At 41.8% G+C, this 17,691-nt stretch overlaps 1 protein-coding gene across 2 annotated transcripts in view; it reads left to right on the top strand.

The window, feature by feature from the left end:
* The window catches only part of rock1 (Rho-associated, coiled-coil containing protein kinase 1), a 30,941-nt gene that overhangs the window by 5,561 nt on the left and 7,689 nt on the right, over nt 1-17,691 (top strand). For both annotated transcript variants that reach the window (XM_041948661.1, XM_041948660.1), the window contains exons 2-21: nt 5,570-5,651; nt 7,653-7,753; nt 7,854-7,991; nt 8,182-8,357; nt 9,892-9,976; nt 10,179-10,323; nt 10,521-10,659; nt 10,922-11,013; nt 11,996-12,155; nt 12,559-12,634; nt 12,764-12,852; nt 13,183-13,231; nt 13,451-13,586; nt 14,036-14,127; nt 14,220-14,466; nt 15,009-15,115; nt 15,255-15,405; nt 16,105-16,265; nt 16,365-16,549; nt 17,589-17,658. In XM_041948661.1, coding sequence (XP_041804595.1) covers nt 5,570-5,651; nt 7,653-7,753; nt 7,854-7,991; nt 8,182-8,357; nt 9,892-9,976; nt 10,179-10,323; nt 10,521-10,659; nt 10,922-11,013; nt 11,996-12,155; nt 12,559-12,634; nt 12,764-12,852; nt 13,183-13,231; nt 13,451-13,586; nt 14,036-14,127; nt 14,220-14,466; nt 15,009-15,115; nt 15,255-15,405; nt 16,105-16,265; nt 16,365-16,549; nt 17,589-17,658 — 2,481 coding nt within the window. The remainder of the gene's footprint in view (nt 1-5,569; nt 5,652-7,652; nt 7,754-7,853; nt 7,992-8,181; nt 8,358-9,891; nt 9,977-10,178; nt 10,324-10,520; nt 10,660-10,921; nt 11,014-11,995; nt 12,156-12,558; nt 12,635-12,763; nt 12,853-13,182; nt 13,232-13,450; nt 13,587-14,035; nt 14,128-14,219; nt 14,467-15,008; nt 15,116-15,254; nt 15,406-16,104; nt 16,266-16,364; nt 16,550-17,588; nt 17,659-17,691) is intronic.

Below are 17,691 nucleotides of genomic sequence, written 5' to 3'. Positions count from 1 at the left end.
TAAATTACATCTGTATTTGTTGCAACGGTTATAGTCAGCATTTGATCCATCCCCATTGTCAGTAAGGTTTGGGGCTGTCAGTTGTAAACTGCTCTCCTCAGCTATTCAGCTATGGGAACAACAATTGGCTGAGCTATTTGTAGTGCTGCATTCCCTCAACTGACTGGTTATGTGCAGGAATGCATACTCAAATGATCCAGTCTTTTAATAATGAAACGCTTTTGCGTTTGATTCACCCACTGAACTTTAAAGCCTCCTGCTTTTCTGTCATGTTGTTTCTTAAGGGCTACAAATCCAGCTAGTTTGTCACAGTTACAAGGGAGTCTGCGACCCCTGCCCAGTAAACATGGCCAAAGTGAACTTAGTTGAAGCGTAACTATAAGGACACTCAGAGAGCAGGAGACTGTATATGTCTGGATATGTTTCCCAAACAGTTAGAATTTTACATCTGGATGTCGATAAGAGTTTAAGAAGTTGCATGGTATGTGTGCAATTATGTTTCCATAGTCACACCTTATAAAAAAACGTTGTTACAATTGTACCAGTTCTCACACGAAAAACACTGTGCCCTAGCACTCCATAACAACTGCTTTCTGCAAGTTTGAGCAACAATACCTGTGGGTTAATTCAGAGGATTACTGCTACCTGCGAATGTGGATTGTGGTGTGGAGTCATTGTATTTCAGCAACTGGCTATATTTTGTCACTAGTGAACTGCCATTTACTGGGCTTTAATGCTTTATCTCGCATTGTTAATAAAAGATACAAATAATTCATGCATTCACCCTGTGTTTCGGATCCCCTCCAGAGTTTAATGTATTCACCAATGGCCCATGCTACACTCTTCCAAATAGTTTCATGAAAATTGGGTCAGTATTTTTTCTGTTATCCTGCTGACAATCAGACAAACAAACAAACCGTAAACATAACCTCCTCTGTGGAGGTAATGAGGTAGTATCCTGACCAGAAATCCTGGTCAGAGCAGGCAGGACAGCAGAGTTTTTCTTGAGAATCCAAAGCTCGGTCAGTGGAAACTCGTGAGTGCTCTCCACTGTTGGAATAACTCAATTATATTTTGACATGAAAGCCTTTGTGACAGTGATTCTCGCTCACTGGGACCTCATAAGTAAATGGAATGCCCCTGTTTTGCCACCCCTGGGTTCACTGTCACTGCCATTTATCCAGTACAGTTGTTAGATATGCAGTCTTTCTAGGTAAGTGGGATTTCCTGTCAGTAGATATTATGTACAGTAGGAGTGTGCAAAAGGAGTTTGAACCAAGTGTTTCAAATGTGAATCTCTCAGTGGTGGATTTCAAAGTGTACCAAAAGCAGATGGATTACATTTCCATTTCTATCTGACCGCCTGTACCTGAAAGCAAGCTGTGGGGAAGCAGTGTGGTATTTCGTGCTTTGAATGCCTCCATTGGTTTGTATGATCACATTTGTGTTTACACTGCCACAGCTTGCAATGGAACTGCCTTTATTTGCATGGCAAACTGAATGGCTGTCTGCACAATGTCTCACATGTGGAAAGCATATTGTCTTGAAGAGGTGGCAGAAAAGGAAGTGAGAAGTAGGGCTCGACTTAGGGCCAGTCCACATGCCTTGTGCTGGCATGCAGAAAGGGATGATGTGGCTGAGTCTCCCATGGAAATTTTAACTCAGACTTTAATGTCTGGAAAAGAGCTTGTGTGTGTGCATGTGTGTGTGGATTTCTCTCCCCTGAAGCTTAAAGAAGTAATTGCCATATGTAATGTCAACCGCCGGCTTGTGCGTTTTGTATAACTGTACATTTTTTAACATAATTACCACATTTCATTAATAGGGTGATGAGATGTTTTTTCACATTATTTAGTAATCCCAGGGATGTGTTGCCCTCTGGCTGAAGCAGCATCAGCAGAAATAGGATAACATTGAGTCCTGCAAGCTCTTGGTTTGTTTTCCCAGCAATTTTTTTTTCTCTTCTTTTTTTTTTTCCTCCCCCAAGACTGCCACATAATGAAGCATAGCCTGAGGACTGCTACCGCCCAGTGCCTGTAGCACTGAGTGAATGAAGGTATATCACAGGCTAAAGGCTAAATCCACATACAGCTAGAATTTGGTGTTGTATTACTATTTCTCTGCACTACTGCAGAATTTCTTTTAGTTTATTTTGTGCTAAACATTTTATATCGTTGATGCCTCGATATGCTTTGGCAGACAGAAACTACTGAGCCATTGGAAATTTCAAAGCTGTAAGAAGTGCAGTAGAAGTGCATACCTAGGAACAGTTTCACCTCTTGAAATTAGTCTGAATTACTAGCTGAAAAAAAAAAGCTTTGTCAGTGATCCTCAGCCTCATATTTGTTAGCGTCATCTGGAGCTGATTTTGGGCTGTGCCATGTTGATGCTACTGGCTGCTCCATCTGGCTCAGCGGCAGAGTGGTCTGATCGCTGAAGCCAGATAGTGACAAATGATGTTTGGTTGCTAACCCTAAACCTTGATGATTACAAACCAGTTAGCAGAGGTTATTTATTTTTCATATTTATATATTGAACCCAATCACCCTGCCTCTCTGTGTGTACGTTTGTGTGTGTGCGTTTAGTGTTTTTATACAAAATGCAGATATTACAGATAAAAATACTGATATACCGATGTGTGAGGCATTCAGGTACACCGCTTAGTGTTGGCCAGTATAAACATATACACTACAGACACCATTTATGCTGTGGTAATATATCTGTGTGGCAGTTGTAGGTAGTCCTGCAAATCACTCAACAGGACGACAGTATGACAGTATCAGTGGTATTAAATATGCTTGAATAGCCAAAAACAGACACTGTATTCATAAGTAGTTTCTCAATTGGCTTTCCAGAAAATCTACGATATCAATAGAGATGTCATTACAAACAGGAAATGTATTGAGATTGAGGACTTAATCAATATCAGCCACTCCTAACGTCGCTGTATCTCTCAATACAATTCGACCCAGTACCTTGATGCAGTCCCTCTTTCCATGAAGATAACCGACACCGCTGCAGAGATGCAAATGCTGATATTAAAACCTGGCACAGCCGCAGCTCAGACACCCAGCGTACTGCTTCAGATTGCTATTTAATGTTGCACAGTTCCTTAAACCTGCATTGTTCTTGTTTTTGTTTTTAGCCTGCAGTGTGATTCCCCCTTCCCTTACTAAACCTGGTTCTTTTGTCACACTGGTGTTTCAGTAGAGAGCTCTTAGTGTGGCTTGTGATGTCTTCCGATTTTTCTTTGTTTTTTCCTTCATTTGTTCTTCTGTTGGACTTGCCAGCCCCACATGCACCAGGCCGCCACTCCCTCCTCCTTTCCGTCATACTGTAGTGTTAGGCAGTAGTGCTGATTGAAAATGAGGCTCACTATGTGGCTCTGTACTTGGGATGGATTTTTTTTTCCTCCCTTCCTTCACTTTTTGTTGAGAACTTGTTTGGCCACATACCTAAAATAGCTCTCTGACGTGTACAGTCCTGTTAAGGAATGTTACTGTGGCTGTCCAGAGTTCTCTGCGGCAGGAAGTTATGCAAACGTGCATTGCTGAGCACAGAGCCTTGTGATTAGGGTCCTGAAGGACTCGGTTCTTCATCTTTTTTTCCCAGTGCAAGCTGGCTGGATACTGTATGGCCAACAAGGCCCCTTTTCTCTCCCAGCCTATGGTCTGTCTTGTGTAAATTCTTCTTCCTGAAAGTTGACTGTAAGCTTTTTTTTTTTTTAAATAAAAAGCTGAGTAGATGATGGCTCTCAGCTCAGCCATGTGTGTTGATCACAACCTACCCTCTCATTAATTTCCCACATTCTGTCCCTGTGAATGTCTACGCTGCTTTTGTTCTTCCCACAGCCGTTCTTCACCTCCCATTTTTCCTTTTCCCCTCCCATCTGCCTTTTTCCCTGCTTCCACCCATCCCGCAGGGCGCTTGCTTTTTTATGTCTCATAGAGGGGGGGCATGTCTCTAACCTCCACTGCTGAGCAGAAGCAGCAGAGTTACTTAAGAGGATTCCTCGCTTCGTCTGAGCTGCTGATTCACCTTGTGTCATCATTGTTTTGCTCGGAGATGCAAAAAGAAACCTGTCACTATGTAACAGAAGATCATTCATGATACAGGAAAAACAAGATTCTTGCTATGAGAATGAGTTCAGAGATGATGTAGCTTATGTCAACAAGTGAAATAAAGTTGTTTACTTTAGATCAGATAAAATATTTATCTCTGGCCTTTTGAAGAAAGAAAATATAGGCTAGTTGACCTGTGGCAAAGTGTCTGAAGTTGCTCAGTTTCAACATCTGGCTTGCACCGGCTAGAGGAAATGCAAAACAGTATGTTGTGTTCAAGTGCTTGTGTGTCTGTCTTCTTTCAGCCATTGTGGATTATGGAAGATTAGATTAAATCCCGCCTGTAGTGCTTATGCTACTGCGTAGCCCGAGCCAGTCTAGCCTGCACTGTATGTTTGTAGCGCTTGGAATTACAATATTGTAGCTGTCACAGCATAGTTTGAAATCGGTATTTATTATGGGTGTTTTATTTATTAACACCGTCATTCTTAACCCCATTTACAAATCTAACAGTTGTCATAAAAGGGATTCTAATGAGGGTCAGGAGCTGGTGAGGTGGGAGTGACTTCTTTAAGTTCAGTGGGTGTTGCAGGCACAGTTTACGTCACTGTATGGTTACTGTTAGGCGCCACCCTGTAGCCTCTGTCATCAAAAGGTACTTTGTTTCGTCATTTGCTTTTATTAGATACTTTGTGACCAGGGTGGGAAATTCTGGTCATCCAGCCAAAATCTACCCTGCCCTTGATTTTTACATCATCCATTTCTTGTGTGAAGACATTGTAGCCACGCATACTCCTTTTCTGAATGTCCGCATCTGCCCACTGGCTTCGAGGTTTTCCGGCAGAATGGCTCATAAACGCGTCTCTGGTCAGCAGCTGACTCAAGCCTCCAGATGTAACAACTTGTCTCAGAATGCGTATGCTCACATGAGCAGATGTGCACTTTCATCTGTTTGGGTATGAGTAACAAAACCTTGACGGCAATAAAACCAGACACGTTCCCTTAGGTCTTTTTTTAAGTGATGCTGCGACCTCTTAAAGAAGCAGAAGTGAATGCGTGAGATATCAGTTTGGCCTTTGCAAGCATTTGTTTGAAACATACATTTAAAGATGCACAGCGTGAGTTTAAAGGGGTTTACAACAACGATTTTGTACAGTCCATGGTGCACGGCATGTAAGACATGTTTTGAGGCACTGTTTAATAAACAGCTGCCCTTTGCAATCCTTCAGTGAATCTTTTCTTAATCGCTTTAAGAAACTGTGAATGTTTGTAGTAGCACTGAAATCCGGATATTTGTAATAAGATAAAACCCTCGTAGACATTACTGTAATCCAGGCTGGAAGCCCACTTCTGGCTTTATGCAGAAGTCTGTTGAAAGCCGTTCTACAGAGACCAACTGCCTGACAGGACACTGTGTGTGCTTTGACATGTTGTCTGTAATGTGGCTGCAGTAGTCGACACTGTAGCTTTGTTTGCCTGCATGTTAACCCCTTGTCCTCTCCCCTCAGGATGGCTTGGACGCACTGGTGTATGACCTTGACTTTCCTGCCCTGAGGAAAAACAAGAGCATTGACAACTTTTTGAATAGATGTAAGTAGCTCACATCATGCTTTTTCCCCTCATGTCCGCCTTCAACGTCGATCTGTCCGTGTCTTTCACTTGGACCATTTGTGTTTGCAGACCCTGTTACATATGTGTATAAACCCAGGCTCAGAAAAGAAGGCTGTTTTTGGGTCAGCGCCTCTATGTAGGCTTGGACACAATAGGTGTCTGCTGCTTCGTGTCCCCAACAAAGGGGCTTTCATAAATGGCTGGTGACCCACATGATGCCTATCGTGATGGCTTCTCTTTTTCACAGCGTCCTCAGACTGGGGAACCCCCATAACTATGTTTAGACAGAACATCACAAAATACCAATTACAAGGTTGATAGTGAGGCTCTATCTCTCTGTAAGAGAGCTCGTGTAACTACCCAATTCATGCCATTTACATTTCTAGGAAATGGCAAATATTATGTTACAGTGTTTCCCCAGAACTTGTAAAGCCAACAATGTCAGAGGTGGGGCCAGGGCATCATGATTATATTTAGGGGGTATATGTCTTTAATTTCCAGAATTACATATACATTACAACATATAATTTAACCAAAACACCTCTAACCAAACTAAGCTAAATAACAAGTCCTTACTCTGTCCGCCTCCTCTATGACTGTGCATTTTCTTCCTCCCTTTGTGGCATCACTTTTCATTTTCCTTGGTTTCTCAAGGAATTCTTCTCCAGTAAATAAACTTTGCTGTGAAATCTATTGAGATCTGTAATTCATGTGCACTCGTGATCGGGTAGTGACGGTTTTCATGGGGAAACCGTGCACTCTGCACTGTGGAAGAGCACAGATTGTTGCATGTGGCCTTCTCTCGCTAGGGCTGCAAGACAAATACAGTATACTGATGCATTTTCTAATAATCATGTCAAAATCTATTCGATTTTGATTACTGATATTCACGGTTTGGGATTTGATAATCAACCCAAGCTACTGTAAACCCTTGGGCAAAAACTGCTATTAGGCATCTCCTCAATTACTCTTGGTACAGTACTCTTGTGTTTATCAGCCAAGTGTTGGAAATGCTTTGATGGATATGGACTAATGGACTAGCTGTCTTGTGAGACACTGGTCCTCAGTAGCGTGCATTGCCTGAAGGGCTCTTTACTCTGAATTCTCTCCTCCGTGCATTGTGCTCTGCACCCTGATCACCTAAGCTGACTTCTTTACTCTATGTATGCTGGGACCTACTGGAAATAATCCTCCTCCACCCCCACACACATGCAAATATTAACAGTATATTTATGCAACAGCAACATAAGATCCTATTTGTACCTTTTTCTGAACATGGTTTGTATGTCTTTTTGGTCCTCTGGAATTTTTCAACCAGGGTTCATGCTCCCGGGAACCAGTGCGCAGAGTGGAAATGACTCACTCTTAAATGTTCTTATTCTAATAACTCAGGCCTTGCTTTTTATTTTTAGATCAATTGAACTTGGATGCCCCCGCACGCCCCTTTTCCATGCGTTCCCGTGCCAGTTGTGACCCATGTGAATTGAAAATTATCCCCCTAGTTCAAGTATGACCAAATTTGGCTTAACAGTGAATACTATCTCCCCTAGGGGAGCAAGCATTGTTGCTTACTGAGAGTTGGCTTCTTCCTGATGTAACAAACTTTCCCTAAACGGCATCCCCCAGCTGGACAGAGGCGTTGCCAGCTTTCTCTGCCCTGCTTGCCAGCAGGCTGGATGTTCCTATGAAAGTCGGTCTTTGCTGTATGTAGATGTTACCTGACAGCTGAGTGAAGTTGGATAATAAAACAGGGTAGCAGTCAGCTGATCATCCATACAACAGAATCCACACTTTGCAAGCTCTCTCAGCCACCTTATACTGTGTTACCTTGAGGTCACTGATCTTTCCACCTATACTTGTGATCTGCTGTGATGCTTCAATGCACAAGACTCAGGATAAAACTGCTCTTAAAGCAATGCAGTAACTTAAGCAAAGTATCATTCTCTTCATTTACATCTATCTTTGCTTGTTTTTTTCCAGACAAGGAAACCATTAGTAAAATTCGTGATCTGCGTATGAAAGCGGAGGACTATGAGGTGGTGAAAGTTATTGGGAGGGGAGCATTTGGAGAGGTGCAGTTGGTAAGAATGCAATTTTGTGTTTCTTGTGTTGTGAGTAACCCTATCTACAAACCATGTACCTTGTAGCCTAACTTGATTGTTATGTCTTCATCTTTTACAGGTAAGACACAAAGCCACAAGCAAGGTATATGCCATGAAGCTGCTGAGCAAGTTTGAGATGATCAAGAGGTCGGACTCTGCTTTCTTTTGGGAGGAGAGGGACATCATGGCGTTCGCCAATAGCTCATGGGTAGTGCAGGTACGACATGATAAAGAAAAAGCATCGAACACCTACTTAACCTAGTTACTATGTGGAAGTCACACACATAAACCCACCCTTATGTGTGTGAGGAATTAAGTTAGTAAGAGATTTGTTCACATTTGACTGCCATTTTTCTATTTTTATTCATTGTTCCAATGATATATTTCTTCTCTTCTCTATTCTGCAGCTCTTTTTTGCATTCCAAGATGACCGCTACCTCTACATGGTGATGGAATACATGCCCGGCGGCGACTTGGTTAACTTGATGAGCAACTACGATGTCCCAGAGAAGTGGGCCCGCTTTTACACCGCTGAGGTGGTGCTGGCTCTGGACGGAATCCACGCCATGGGCTTCATTCACAGGTAAAAACAAAGCTTCTACCTTCTCCATGTCTCCCTTTTGTGTTTGCTGGTTTGGTTTTCAATTTGGCTGCAGTGAAAATGAGGCAAAATTTCATGTTTATTAATTTTCTAATGGTAAGTTTCTTACCTATGCAGAGCAGTCCTTAAGGTTTTTTTTACTGTGTTAGGAAGCTCCTGTTAAACCTTGTCCAAAGTCAATGTGTAAAATCATTTATCTTTTATGGTTCATGACAACTGCAAGATATGCAGTAGGATCTAGAAGGTGTGGTGGCAACCTATGATCTCATCAGGCTTTGTAATAAGAAGGAAGTAGTGTAGGGTCAGAGGTACTGTTTTTAGCATAAATGCTTTTTAGTTGCTAGTGTTCTAACTAGGGCTACAACTAGTGATTATTTTCATTGTCATTTAATCTGTCTCTTATTTTCTCGATTATTCATTGAGTGGTTTGGTCTATGAAATATCAGAAAATGGTGAAAAATGTCAGTCAGCGTTTTGCACAGCCCAAAATGACATCTTCAAATGTCATGTGTTGTTCAGTCTACTGTAACAGAGGAGTGAAGAAAATAGAAAATACTCAGATTTAAGAAGCTGGAATCAGAGAATTTTGCCTTTTTTCCCTTAAAAATTTACTCAAACCAATTAATTGATTATCAAAATAGTTGGCGGTCAATTTAATAGTTTACAACTAATGGATTGGTGCAGCTCTAGTTGGGACTATACGTCTCATGCTGCATTACTGCTGAAAACTGATGTTGTTGTTAACTTGAACACCAAATTCCACATGAGTTTCATTTAGAAATCACATACTAATGCTTTTCCAATATTACAGTATCATGTGTCATGCATTTTATTTCTAGCTTCTTAACCTGGGTCTCATACCAGTTATAATTAATTATTTTAAATGGCTTATAGTCACTGTCATTGTCATCTCACTTCTCTTGTTATTTTTTAGCAATGATTTATGAGATTTAAATTGTCAATTCGAGTTGTTTCTGTTCAGTTTAGTTCCATGATGCAGGCTGTAGGTCTGTAATTTCTCCTGGAGTAGCGGGGTAATCAATCTCTGCACTGGACAGCGCCCCATTTGTGTGTGATGTAAATGCTATACGCCACAGTCCTGAAATTGTTTTTTTCTTTTTCGAAAATGGTTACTAGTATTATTTTACACACTAAGCTCAGCTGAGATGGTGGAAAATTCGCACCATGACAGACAGCTGTATTAAATAGTTCTCGCTGTGTTCCCATTAGCTTGCTAAAAGTTGCAGTGAAAGGAAATTTCAAGAAAACATAAATTCCGCTCCCTCAGCTCCCAGCCTCCTTCATACCTCATTACATCTGACCTGTCGCTGCAGAATAGTGCTGCACCTTCAGACACATTGTGATTTGGAAAACTATTTTTTCCAAATGGCACCCTGAAGGAGCTCTAACCTTTAACTGTTCACATACACACATGCAGCATGCTTTAGTTTTCTTGTTTTATGAGTTGGATGTATTGTTTTGTGTGTTTGATATCACTTAATTTTTGCCTTCTCAGGGACGTGAAGCCTGATAACATGTTGCTAGACAAAGCAGGCCACTTAAAGCTGGCAGACTTTGGAACCTGCATGAAAATGAACAAGGTATCCCATTCGGTTTCCGTCAACATTATGAATGATATCACACCACATATGTCCTGAATATGTTAAGTATAAAATTTCAGGTGGTTTTGGTGATTATTTAGGACTGTGAAAAACATTCTAGGCTTTCGACACTTATTTTGAGGTATTCATTGTTACAAGAAAGTACTGCAATTGTGATTTTTGAAATATTTTTCTTCTTCAGGATGGTATGGTACGATGTGACACAGCAGTGGGAACTCCAGACTACATTTCGCCTGAGGTACTGAAATCTCAAGGAGGAGATGGCTATTATGGCAGAGAGTGTGACTGGTGGTCAGTTGGAGTGTTCCTGTACGAAATGCTAGTTGGTGAGTATTTGCTGAATTGGTCAAGTTTAACGTTGTACAACAAAAACCCAGGATCATTTTTACCTTTCTCTCCATTCTAAAACACCAAAGTGAGATTCCAAACCTTCCCAGTATAGACCGTTTTCATGTTCAGTGTGTATGTTTCACACAGTAGAACATTGCAGTAACCTGTGTTTTTGTCTTGTGTTGTGCACCAGGCGACACTCCTTTCTATGCAGACTCGCTGGTGGGGACCTACAGCAAAATTATGAACCACAAGAATGCCCTGACTTTCCCTGACGACAGTGACATCTCCAATGACGCCAAGAATCTCATCTGTGCTTTCCTGACTGACAGGTTAGATAGTGGCAGACTAAGCACTGCATTTTTGAAGAGCATATTTGAAGAGGGCTCTTATCACAAGACCCTTTCCTTGTTTAGGCACGGATTGTTTTCCAGCTTAGAGGAACCTCAGTGGAAAGAATCTTGATTTAAACGTACACAATGAAGATGTGCCCCTTAAGACCTTCTTTCTATTATGAAAGCATAATGAAAGCCATGCACATAATTGTTGAAATTTCAAGGCTCAAACTAAGCATGGCCTCACTGACCCCCACAGGGAAGTTCGACTTGGCCGCAATGGTGTCGATGAGATCAAGAGGCATCCTTTCTTCAAGAATGACCAGTGGACATGGGAGAACATCAGAGAGAGTAAGAACATTTTCACTGTTGAGATTTGTGATTACTTTCACGCCTCCCTTTTCATTTAGCAGGCTGCTAACTGTTACCGCAGTCATGCAGCCCAGCAATCATGTTTTCCATTTGACCTACTGCAGACAGTTGCAGGAAATTCTTGTAGACGAGCCATTCATTCCGTATCCTCTCCAAGACTAAGCGTGATTCCTGCTCCTATAGGAGCAATTGGCAGCACAGTGGTTTTTGAGGCCATCAGCGTGGAAGCAGCCCATCGCAAATGTTAATGCGCTGGGATTGACAATGGAGCAGAGGGAGATTAGAAATGTACGGCTAAATCCAGGAGCTACAGTCAGTTCTTTAGTGGCTTTATATTTAATACTTCACTAGGCTGAAGTCAGCACTTTGGTGTTGACCACCCCTGTCGTTCCACTAGCTGACCAGCTCTGCTCGCTGGCTGGGTTCCCTTGTTTTAAAGGGGGGTTTCAAAAGAGATCTGTGATCCGGACAAACTGTGTGCAGAGAAAACTGAAACGCTTTCTGTGTCCCTTATCTATCTGGAAGCCAGTCTACTTTAAAATACTGTTATGGCTGATTGATTGAACAAAAAGAAAATATAAAGAAAAACATAAAGAAAAATAATATGTTAATGTGATTTGGGTTAACTGACCATTTTCAAGGCATAATATCATATAAATTGCAGATATATTTGCACATATAATTAATGATAAAGCATGAACATGTTGATGAACAGATCTAAATCAAATTTTTAGGCTTATTTTGCTGCTGCATAAACTGAGCTGTGACCCGATTCATGCTTTCTCTGGAGTCCGTCCCTGTATTCAAAGACTTTCTAATCATTTCAGGAGTGTGTTTTGAAACCTGCATTGCGTCACGGACTGTGCCTATAACACCCCATGACTTATGATACCTGATGAGCCCTGGGGACGACCCACTTTATCATCACTGAATCTTCTGTCTTTTTTTGTGCCCTGTGCAGCGGCGGCCCCAGTAGTGCCTGAACTGAGCAGTGACGTTGACACCAGTAACTTTGATGACATCGAGGAGGATCGGGGGGAGGAGGAGACTTTCCCCATACCAAAGGCCTTTGTGGGCAACCAGCTCCCCTTTGTGGGCTTCACTTATTACAGCAATCATCAGTAAGTGTGCCAACTTCCCTCTGTACCGTATTCATAAGCAATCTAGATCAATATTTACACATTTATGCAAATGTAGGATTTTTACAGTGAGGTAACTATGATAATGCATTGTTTAGTCAATATTTCACATCTTAGATGTTTTCACTATGACTATCTGAATTTGTCATAATGAAATTCATGGGAGAATTTGTCATAGTGGACACTATATGGATGCTTTATTTTGGAGCATCAGTATATATTAACTCTTGTAAACGCTCCCATGATTTCTAACATTGCTATGTACACTTATTTCTTCTGTGAAGAAATGGTGGCAGTTGTTAGTATTCACTTTGATAAGAGGTTTTAATATAACCGCTGTGATATCAATATCATATCAATAATAAAACATGCGTTCTGTTTGCAGCCTTTTGCGCAGGTCTGCCACTGCCACAAAGACCAGTGATAAACGTAGCAGCTCCACAAAGGAAGACAAGAGTCATGTGAGTAGGCGGCTACAACTTTTAAGAACAAGAACACAGTTGAAATGTAGAATTTCTTTTTTTTTTCCCCCTTTCCTGACTTCACATTCCCTTAATGCAGGTATCTGTTTATTGTATGTTTCTGTTTAGCTGGAGAACCTGCAGAAAAGGATCTACCAGCTAGAGGAACAGCTTCACAGTGAGATGCAGCTGAAGGATGAGTTGGAGCAGAAATGCAGGTATGAAATGTGACATTTATTCATACACAAAAAGGTACCTACTTATACAGTCAAAGTACAGACATGATGCAGATTCTATGGTCTGCAACACAGACAACAGCCTTGCGTATTTTACTTCTAGAAAAAGTCATTTTATGGCTTTGAGTTAATTTGTGATCTTTGTAAACAGGGTACCGGTGTGTTCTCTGCTCCTTGGTTGCATGTGCATCCTTGATTGTTTATAAAGATTAAAGCAGACTTTTGTACGTGGAAATGTACGTGAGATTTTTTGTACATGAGAAGAGACATTGAATGTAGTTAAGTATTTTTCTCAAATTCTGTTCTCCCCAGGACATCAAACACCAAGATCGACAAGATCATGAAAGAACTGGATGAAGAGGTTTTTTTTCTCTCAACATTTTCTTAAAGGACAAATGATAAATTCATAATGTACAGAAACGTACACTTCAGGTGCAGGTTTTGCTTTGTTAATACCTTAAGAAAAGGGTAGTGATGGAAATCAGACAACGAAGAACAACAGCTGTTTAAAACCAGGGGCTAGGTTATACATTAGTTTTGTCTTGCCACATCACAGCTGCTCTTTTGTTCATTGCCACAGGCAAACCTGAGGAAGAGTGCAGAGGCCAGCGTGTCTCTGCTGGAAAAGGACAAGATCATGCTGCAGCACAGATTCACCGAGTGCCAAAGAAAAGCTGACCAGGAGGCAGAGAAGAGACGCAATTTGGAGAATGAGGGTAAAGACAATGAGGTGCTGCTGACGTATGATTCAGGCACTTTGCAATTAAAGTGTAATTCAGAGAGAAGCAGGGGTGCAGACAGTATTTCAAGTATTTTTGTTGCATGTTAATGCACTCATCCTCTCAGTATCATTTGGTCTGGGTAAGACACATGCCCTAGATGGATTATCTGGTATCCTGGTGTGACCTTCTTCTTGCTCACTGCTAACTACAGATCTAGTTAACTGTTAAACCAGCCACATGTCTCTCTGACTTTCCCTTTGATGTGCAACAGAGGACGGCACTAAGTGGATTGATGAGCAATAAGCTGTTAGAATTCAACACTTGATATTCTGTACCTATAATTTCACGTGATTTTAATCAGGAAATTGGGGCTGTGTTTGGGGTTGAAATACGAAATTAAATGAAGCCTCGTCTAATTAATTCCCCATCTGCTTTTTGTCTAGTGTCGACTTTAAAGGAGCAGCTTGAAGATATGAGGAAGATCAGCCAGAACTCTCAGGCCTCAAATGACAAGATTGTCCAGCTGCAGAATCAGGTATACAGTAGACACACACGCACATGCACACAGTCTGGACAAAGAGGAGGACAATCCATTTAAGTTTCCGGTCCTCTCTTTTTGACTGACAGCTGGAAGAGGCCAATGACCTCCTGCGCGCAGAGTCGGACACAGCAGCGAGACTACGGAAGAGCCACACGGAGATGGCCAAGTCAATGAGCCAGTTGGAGAGCTTGAACCGCGAGCTGCAGGAGAGGAGCCGCGCAGTGGACGGGGAGAAGGCCCAGCTGGAGAAGGAGCTCCTGCTTCTTCAGAGCACCCTGGACTCCGAGAGGAGGAACTACAGCCAGGGCTCTGAGGAGATCAGGGAGCTGCAAGGTGAGGCACAAATGATGACACTGACAACACTACAATCTATAATAGCATGACCAAAGTTTGTCATGTGTATATATATATTTTTTATCTGGTTTATCACATCAAGAGGAGAAAATCATACTTTTAGAAGGCAGAATTTTCATATATTAAACCATTTCTGTGGGGTTCCAAATAACTCTTTAAGACTGGTAATCTCATTCTCATTCAGACATTTGAGACAGCTGCAGAAAATCCTTGTAATAGAAGCCATCCCTCACTCTCCCACCGATTTCAGACATGCCCAAGCACTGACAACGCACCACAGCAGTTAAATCAGTCTCTGGCTGATCTGTCAGCCAGTTATCTTTTAATGTGAACAAGCTTATGAAAGTCAGAGAGTTAGAGTGGAAGGAAGGGAGTGTGATGGAGGGATATTGAAGTAATTTTTTCAAAGTCAAACAAGTATCAGACATTGAAAATTGTGAATGGCAATAAGGAATGAAAATACCGGCTTCAGATCATAAACACAGTGATTGTGACTGTTTGTCCTTGTTCTCCATTCTCAGCGAGGATGTCAGGGCTGCAAGAGGACAACAAAAGCTTGAAGCTCAGCCTCTCCAAAGTGGAGACAGAACGCAAACAGGCCCAGGAGAGGAGCAATAACCTGGAGAAGGTATACACATTCAGTCCTAGTTTTAGTGGTAGCAGCGCTGCATATATTTAAGTGCTGCCACCCTGTTTTAGCAAATAGCTATTTTAGCAATTACTTGCTTGCTTCATGTTGTTTGCCTGCTGGTTACTCCCCCCGATAGGAAAAGAACAACCAGGAGATAGACCTGAACTACAAACTGAAGACATTGCAGCAGCGTCTGGAGCAAGAACAAACTGAGCACAGGGTGACGCGGGCACAGCTCACTGACAAATATGAGTCCATTGAGGAAGCCAAATCAGCTGCCATGAATGGTATGCCAGCCCTATGTCAGAGCATGCCCACCTTCACAGTTTTTCACTCTGCTTTTTCTATCTGGTTCTTTTTTTGTCTAGAGTCCCACGCCAATGTCTCTCTCTCCATTTTTTTTGCTTCTCCAATTTTATTTCATCTAACTTCTTTCTGACCCCATCCTCCTCTTCTGTGTGTCTACAATCTGATCATACTCACCTTAAGGGGATGTTTGGGTGGGAGGAATTCAAGGAGTGTAAGCCAGTCAGCATGTCAGGACATTGTCTCTTTGCATATTAAAGCTGAGACAGTTTTTGTAATGGTATAAGTATCTGTCAAGGTGATTTTTCTTGGCTTTCACTTACACGCTGGAATAGACTCCAGCATGTCCTTGGCGAGGCTCATCATTGTAGACGTTTCATCCAGTCCAGATTTTTGTTTTTAAAAAGGTTTAAAATCATCAAGAGTAGTTTACAGACAACAGATTCCCTCGGAACAAATGAAGCTCAGAGTGTCCCCGTACGGTAGGAATGGAAAATGAAGAGAAAGTGGAAGAATGATAATTGAAGGGAAGTGTCACAATTAGCACATATTGGACAGATGGATTGTTCACTGTGAATTCAGGGTTAACAAGTGACCAGCACACTGAAATGATCATTTGAGGTTTTCAATTGACTAGAAAAAGGTATTGACTGGTTTTTTTTGTCACCATCGTACTCCAGCTGTTCAGCAGAAGGTGTCTGAGGAGAATGGAGCGCGGATGCGAGCGGAGAGCCGGGTAGTGGAGGTTGAGAAGCAGTGCTCAATGTTGGAGTTTGACCTCAAGCAGTCTGTGCAGAAGATGGAGCAGCTGATGAAGCAAAAAGAAAGGCTGGAAGATGAGGTAAGTAGTCCCTCTCACTGTGGCCCTTTTTGAAAATCAGCTATATCAAATACATCATTTGCGTGCCTCGCATCTGACACATCTCACCTGTCTCTCCAGGTGAAGAATCTGCGGATACAGGGAGAACAGGAGTCGAGCAAGCGTGTGCTGGCTCAGAGTGACCTGAAGAGCCGCACGCAGGAGGTGGACCGCCTTAGGTGTTCAGAGAAGCAGCTCAAACAGGAGATCAACACAGCACTAGAGAGTAAACGCTCGCTGGAGTTCCAGCTGGCACAGCTGACCAAGTGAGTGGCCTTCCTGCACGAGAATTCTGAAGTTGATCAGCTGTTTTTTTTTCCCCTGAATTGTTGCATATGCTGCCCATCTGCTAATCACTTTACATAAGACCTTGTCCTCTTACGATGTGTGTGAAGTAGACTAGAAAGAAATTATAGAAATTATAATCCAACCAAGATTGCTTTGTAAAACGTGAATAACAACAGAATGCAGAACAAAGTGTTTACCAAAGTGAACCTTTCACACCCAGTCATGATACTATCACCTGTTGCCAATCAACCTGTTTACCTGTGGAATGATCCAAACAGGTATTTTTGGAGCGATCCACAACTTTCCCAGTCTTTTGTTGCCCCTGTCCCACCTTGTTTGAAACATGTTGCTTATTCTGGCAACATGGCAACATTTATTGACAAAAATCAATGAATCTAATGAGGAAAAACATTAAATATATTGTCTTTGTACTATGTTCAATTGACTATATGTCAGAAAGGATTACAAAGATATCACATTCTGTTATGTTGACGCAGCATGGCGACTTCTTTATAATTGGGGTTGTAAAAAGAATAAACACTTATTTTATGGTAACTGGAAAAATAAGGACAATTTGAGGTTAGTAGTGCCGTTTAATATTACTGTGAAACTAACTGGCAGTAGCTCCAGCCAGGAGCGCTTATTTTCTGTTATTGCTGCACTGGCCAGTAATGCTCTTTAGAAGTCAAGGCATAGACTGCCCTACAATTGCCTGCTATTTTCAAATAAGTGCTATTATTCCAGCTTAGAGGGTGACTACGCCAAAGCTGTTCTGCGACAGTGTTTACATCAAAGGATTAGGGTTTACTCTGAGTCCAGCTCCATCCACTCCATTGCTAATCCTCTGGCTAGTGCTGCAGCCAGTGCTGCTTAATGTGTCACTGGTTAAATTTTACTATGGGGGCGGTCTTAGAGGCTGGCTCTGTTTGCCTGGCTAACAAGTGCTCAAACCTTTGAGTTTGTACAGTTAGCTGCATACCTGGATTTTAATGAAGAAATATTGTGATGCGTTAACAGACAATACAGAGGCAATGAGGGACAGATGAGGGAACTTCAGGACCAGCTTGAGGCCGAACAGTATTTTTCTGTAAGTATAAGTCTTCGTTCCTCTGTGTCTGTG

Source organism: Chelmon rostratus, chromosome 12, assembly GCF_017976325.1.
Source record: "Chelmon rostratus isolate fCheRos1 chromosome 12, fCheRos1.pri, whole genome shotgun sequence".
Taxonomy (NCBI): Eukaryota; Metazoa; Chordata; class Actinopteri; order Chaetodontiformes; family Chaetodontidae; genus Chelmon; species Chelmon rostratus.
Note: the sequence above shows the minus strand (reverse complement) of the source record. Positions and strands in the feature narration are given on the sequence as shown.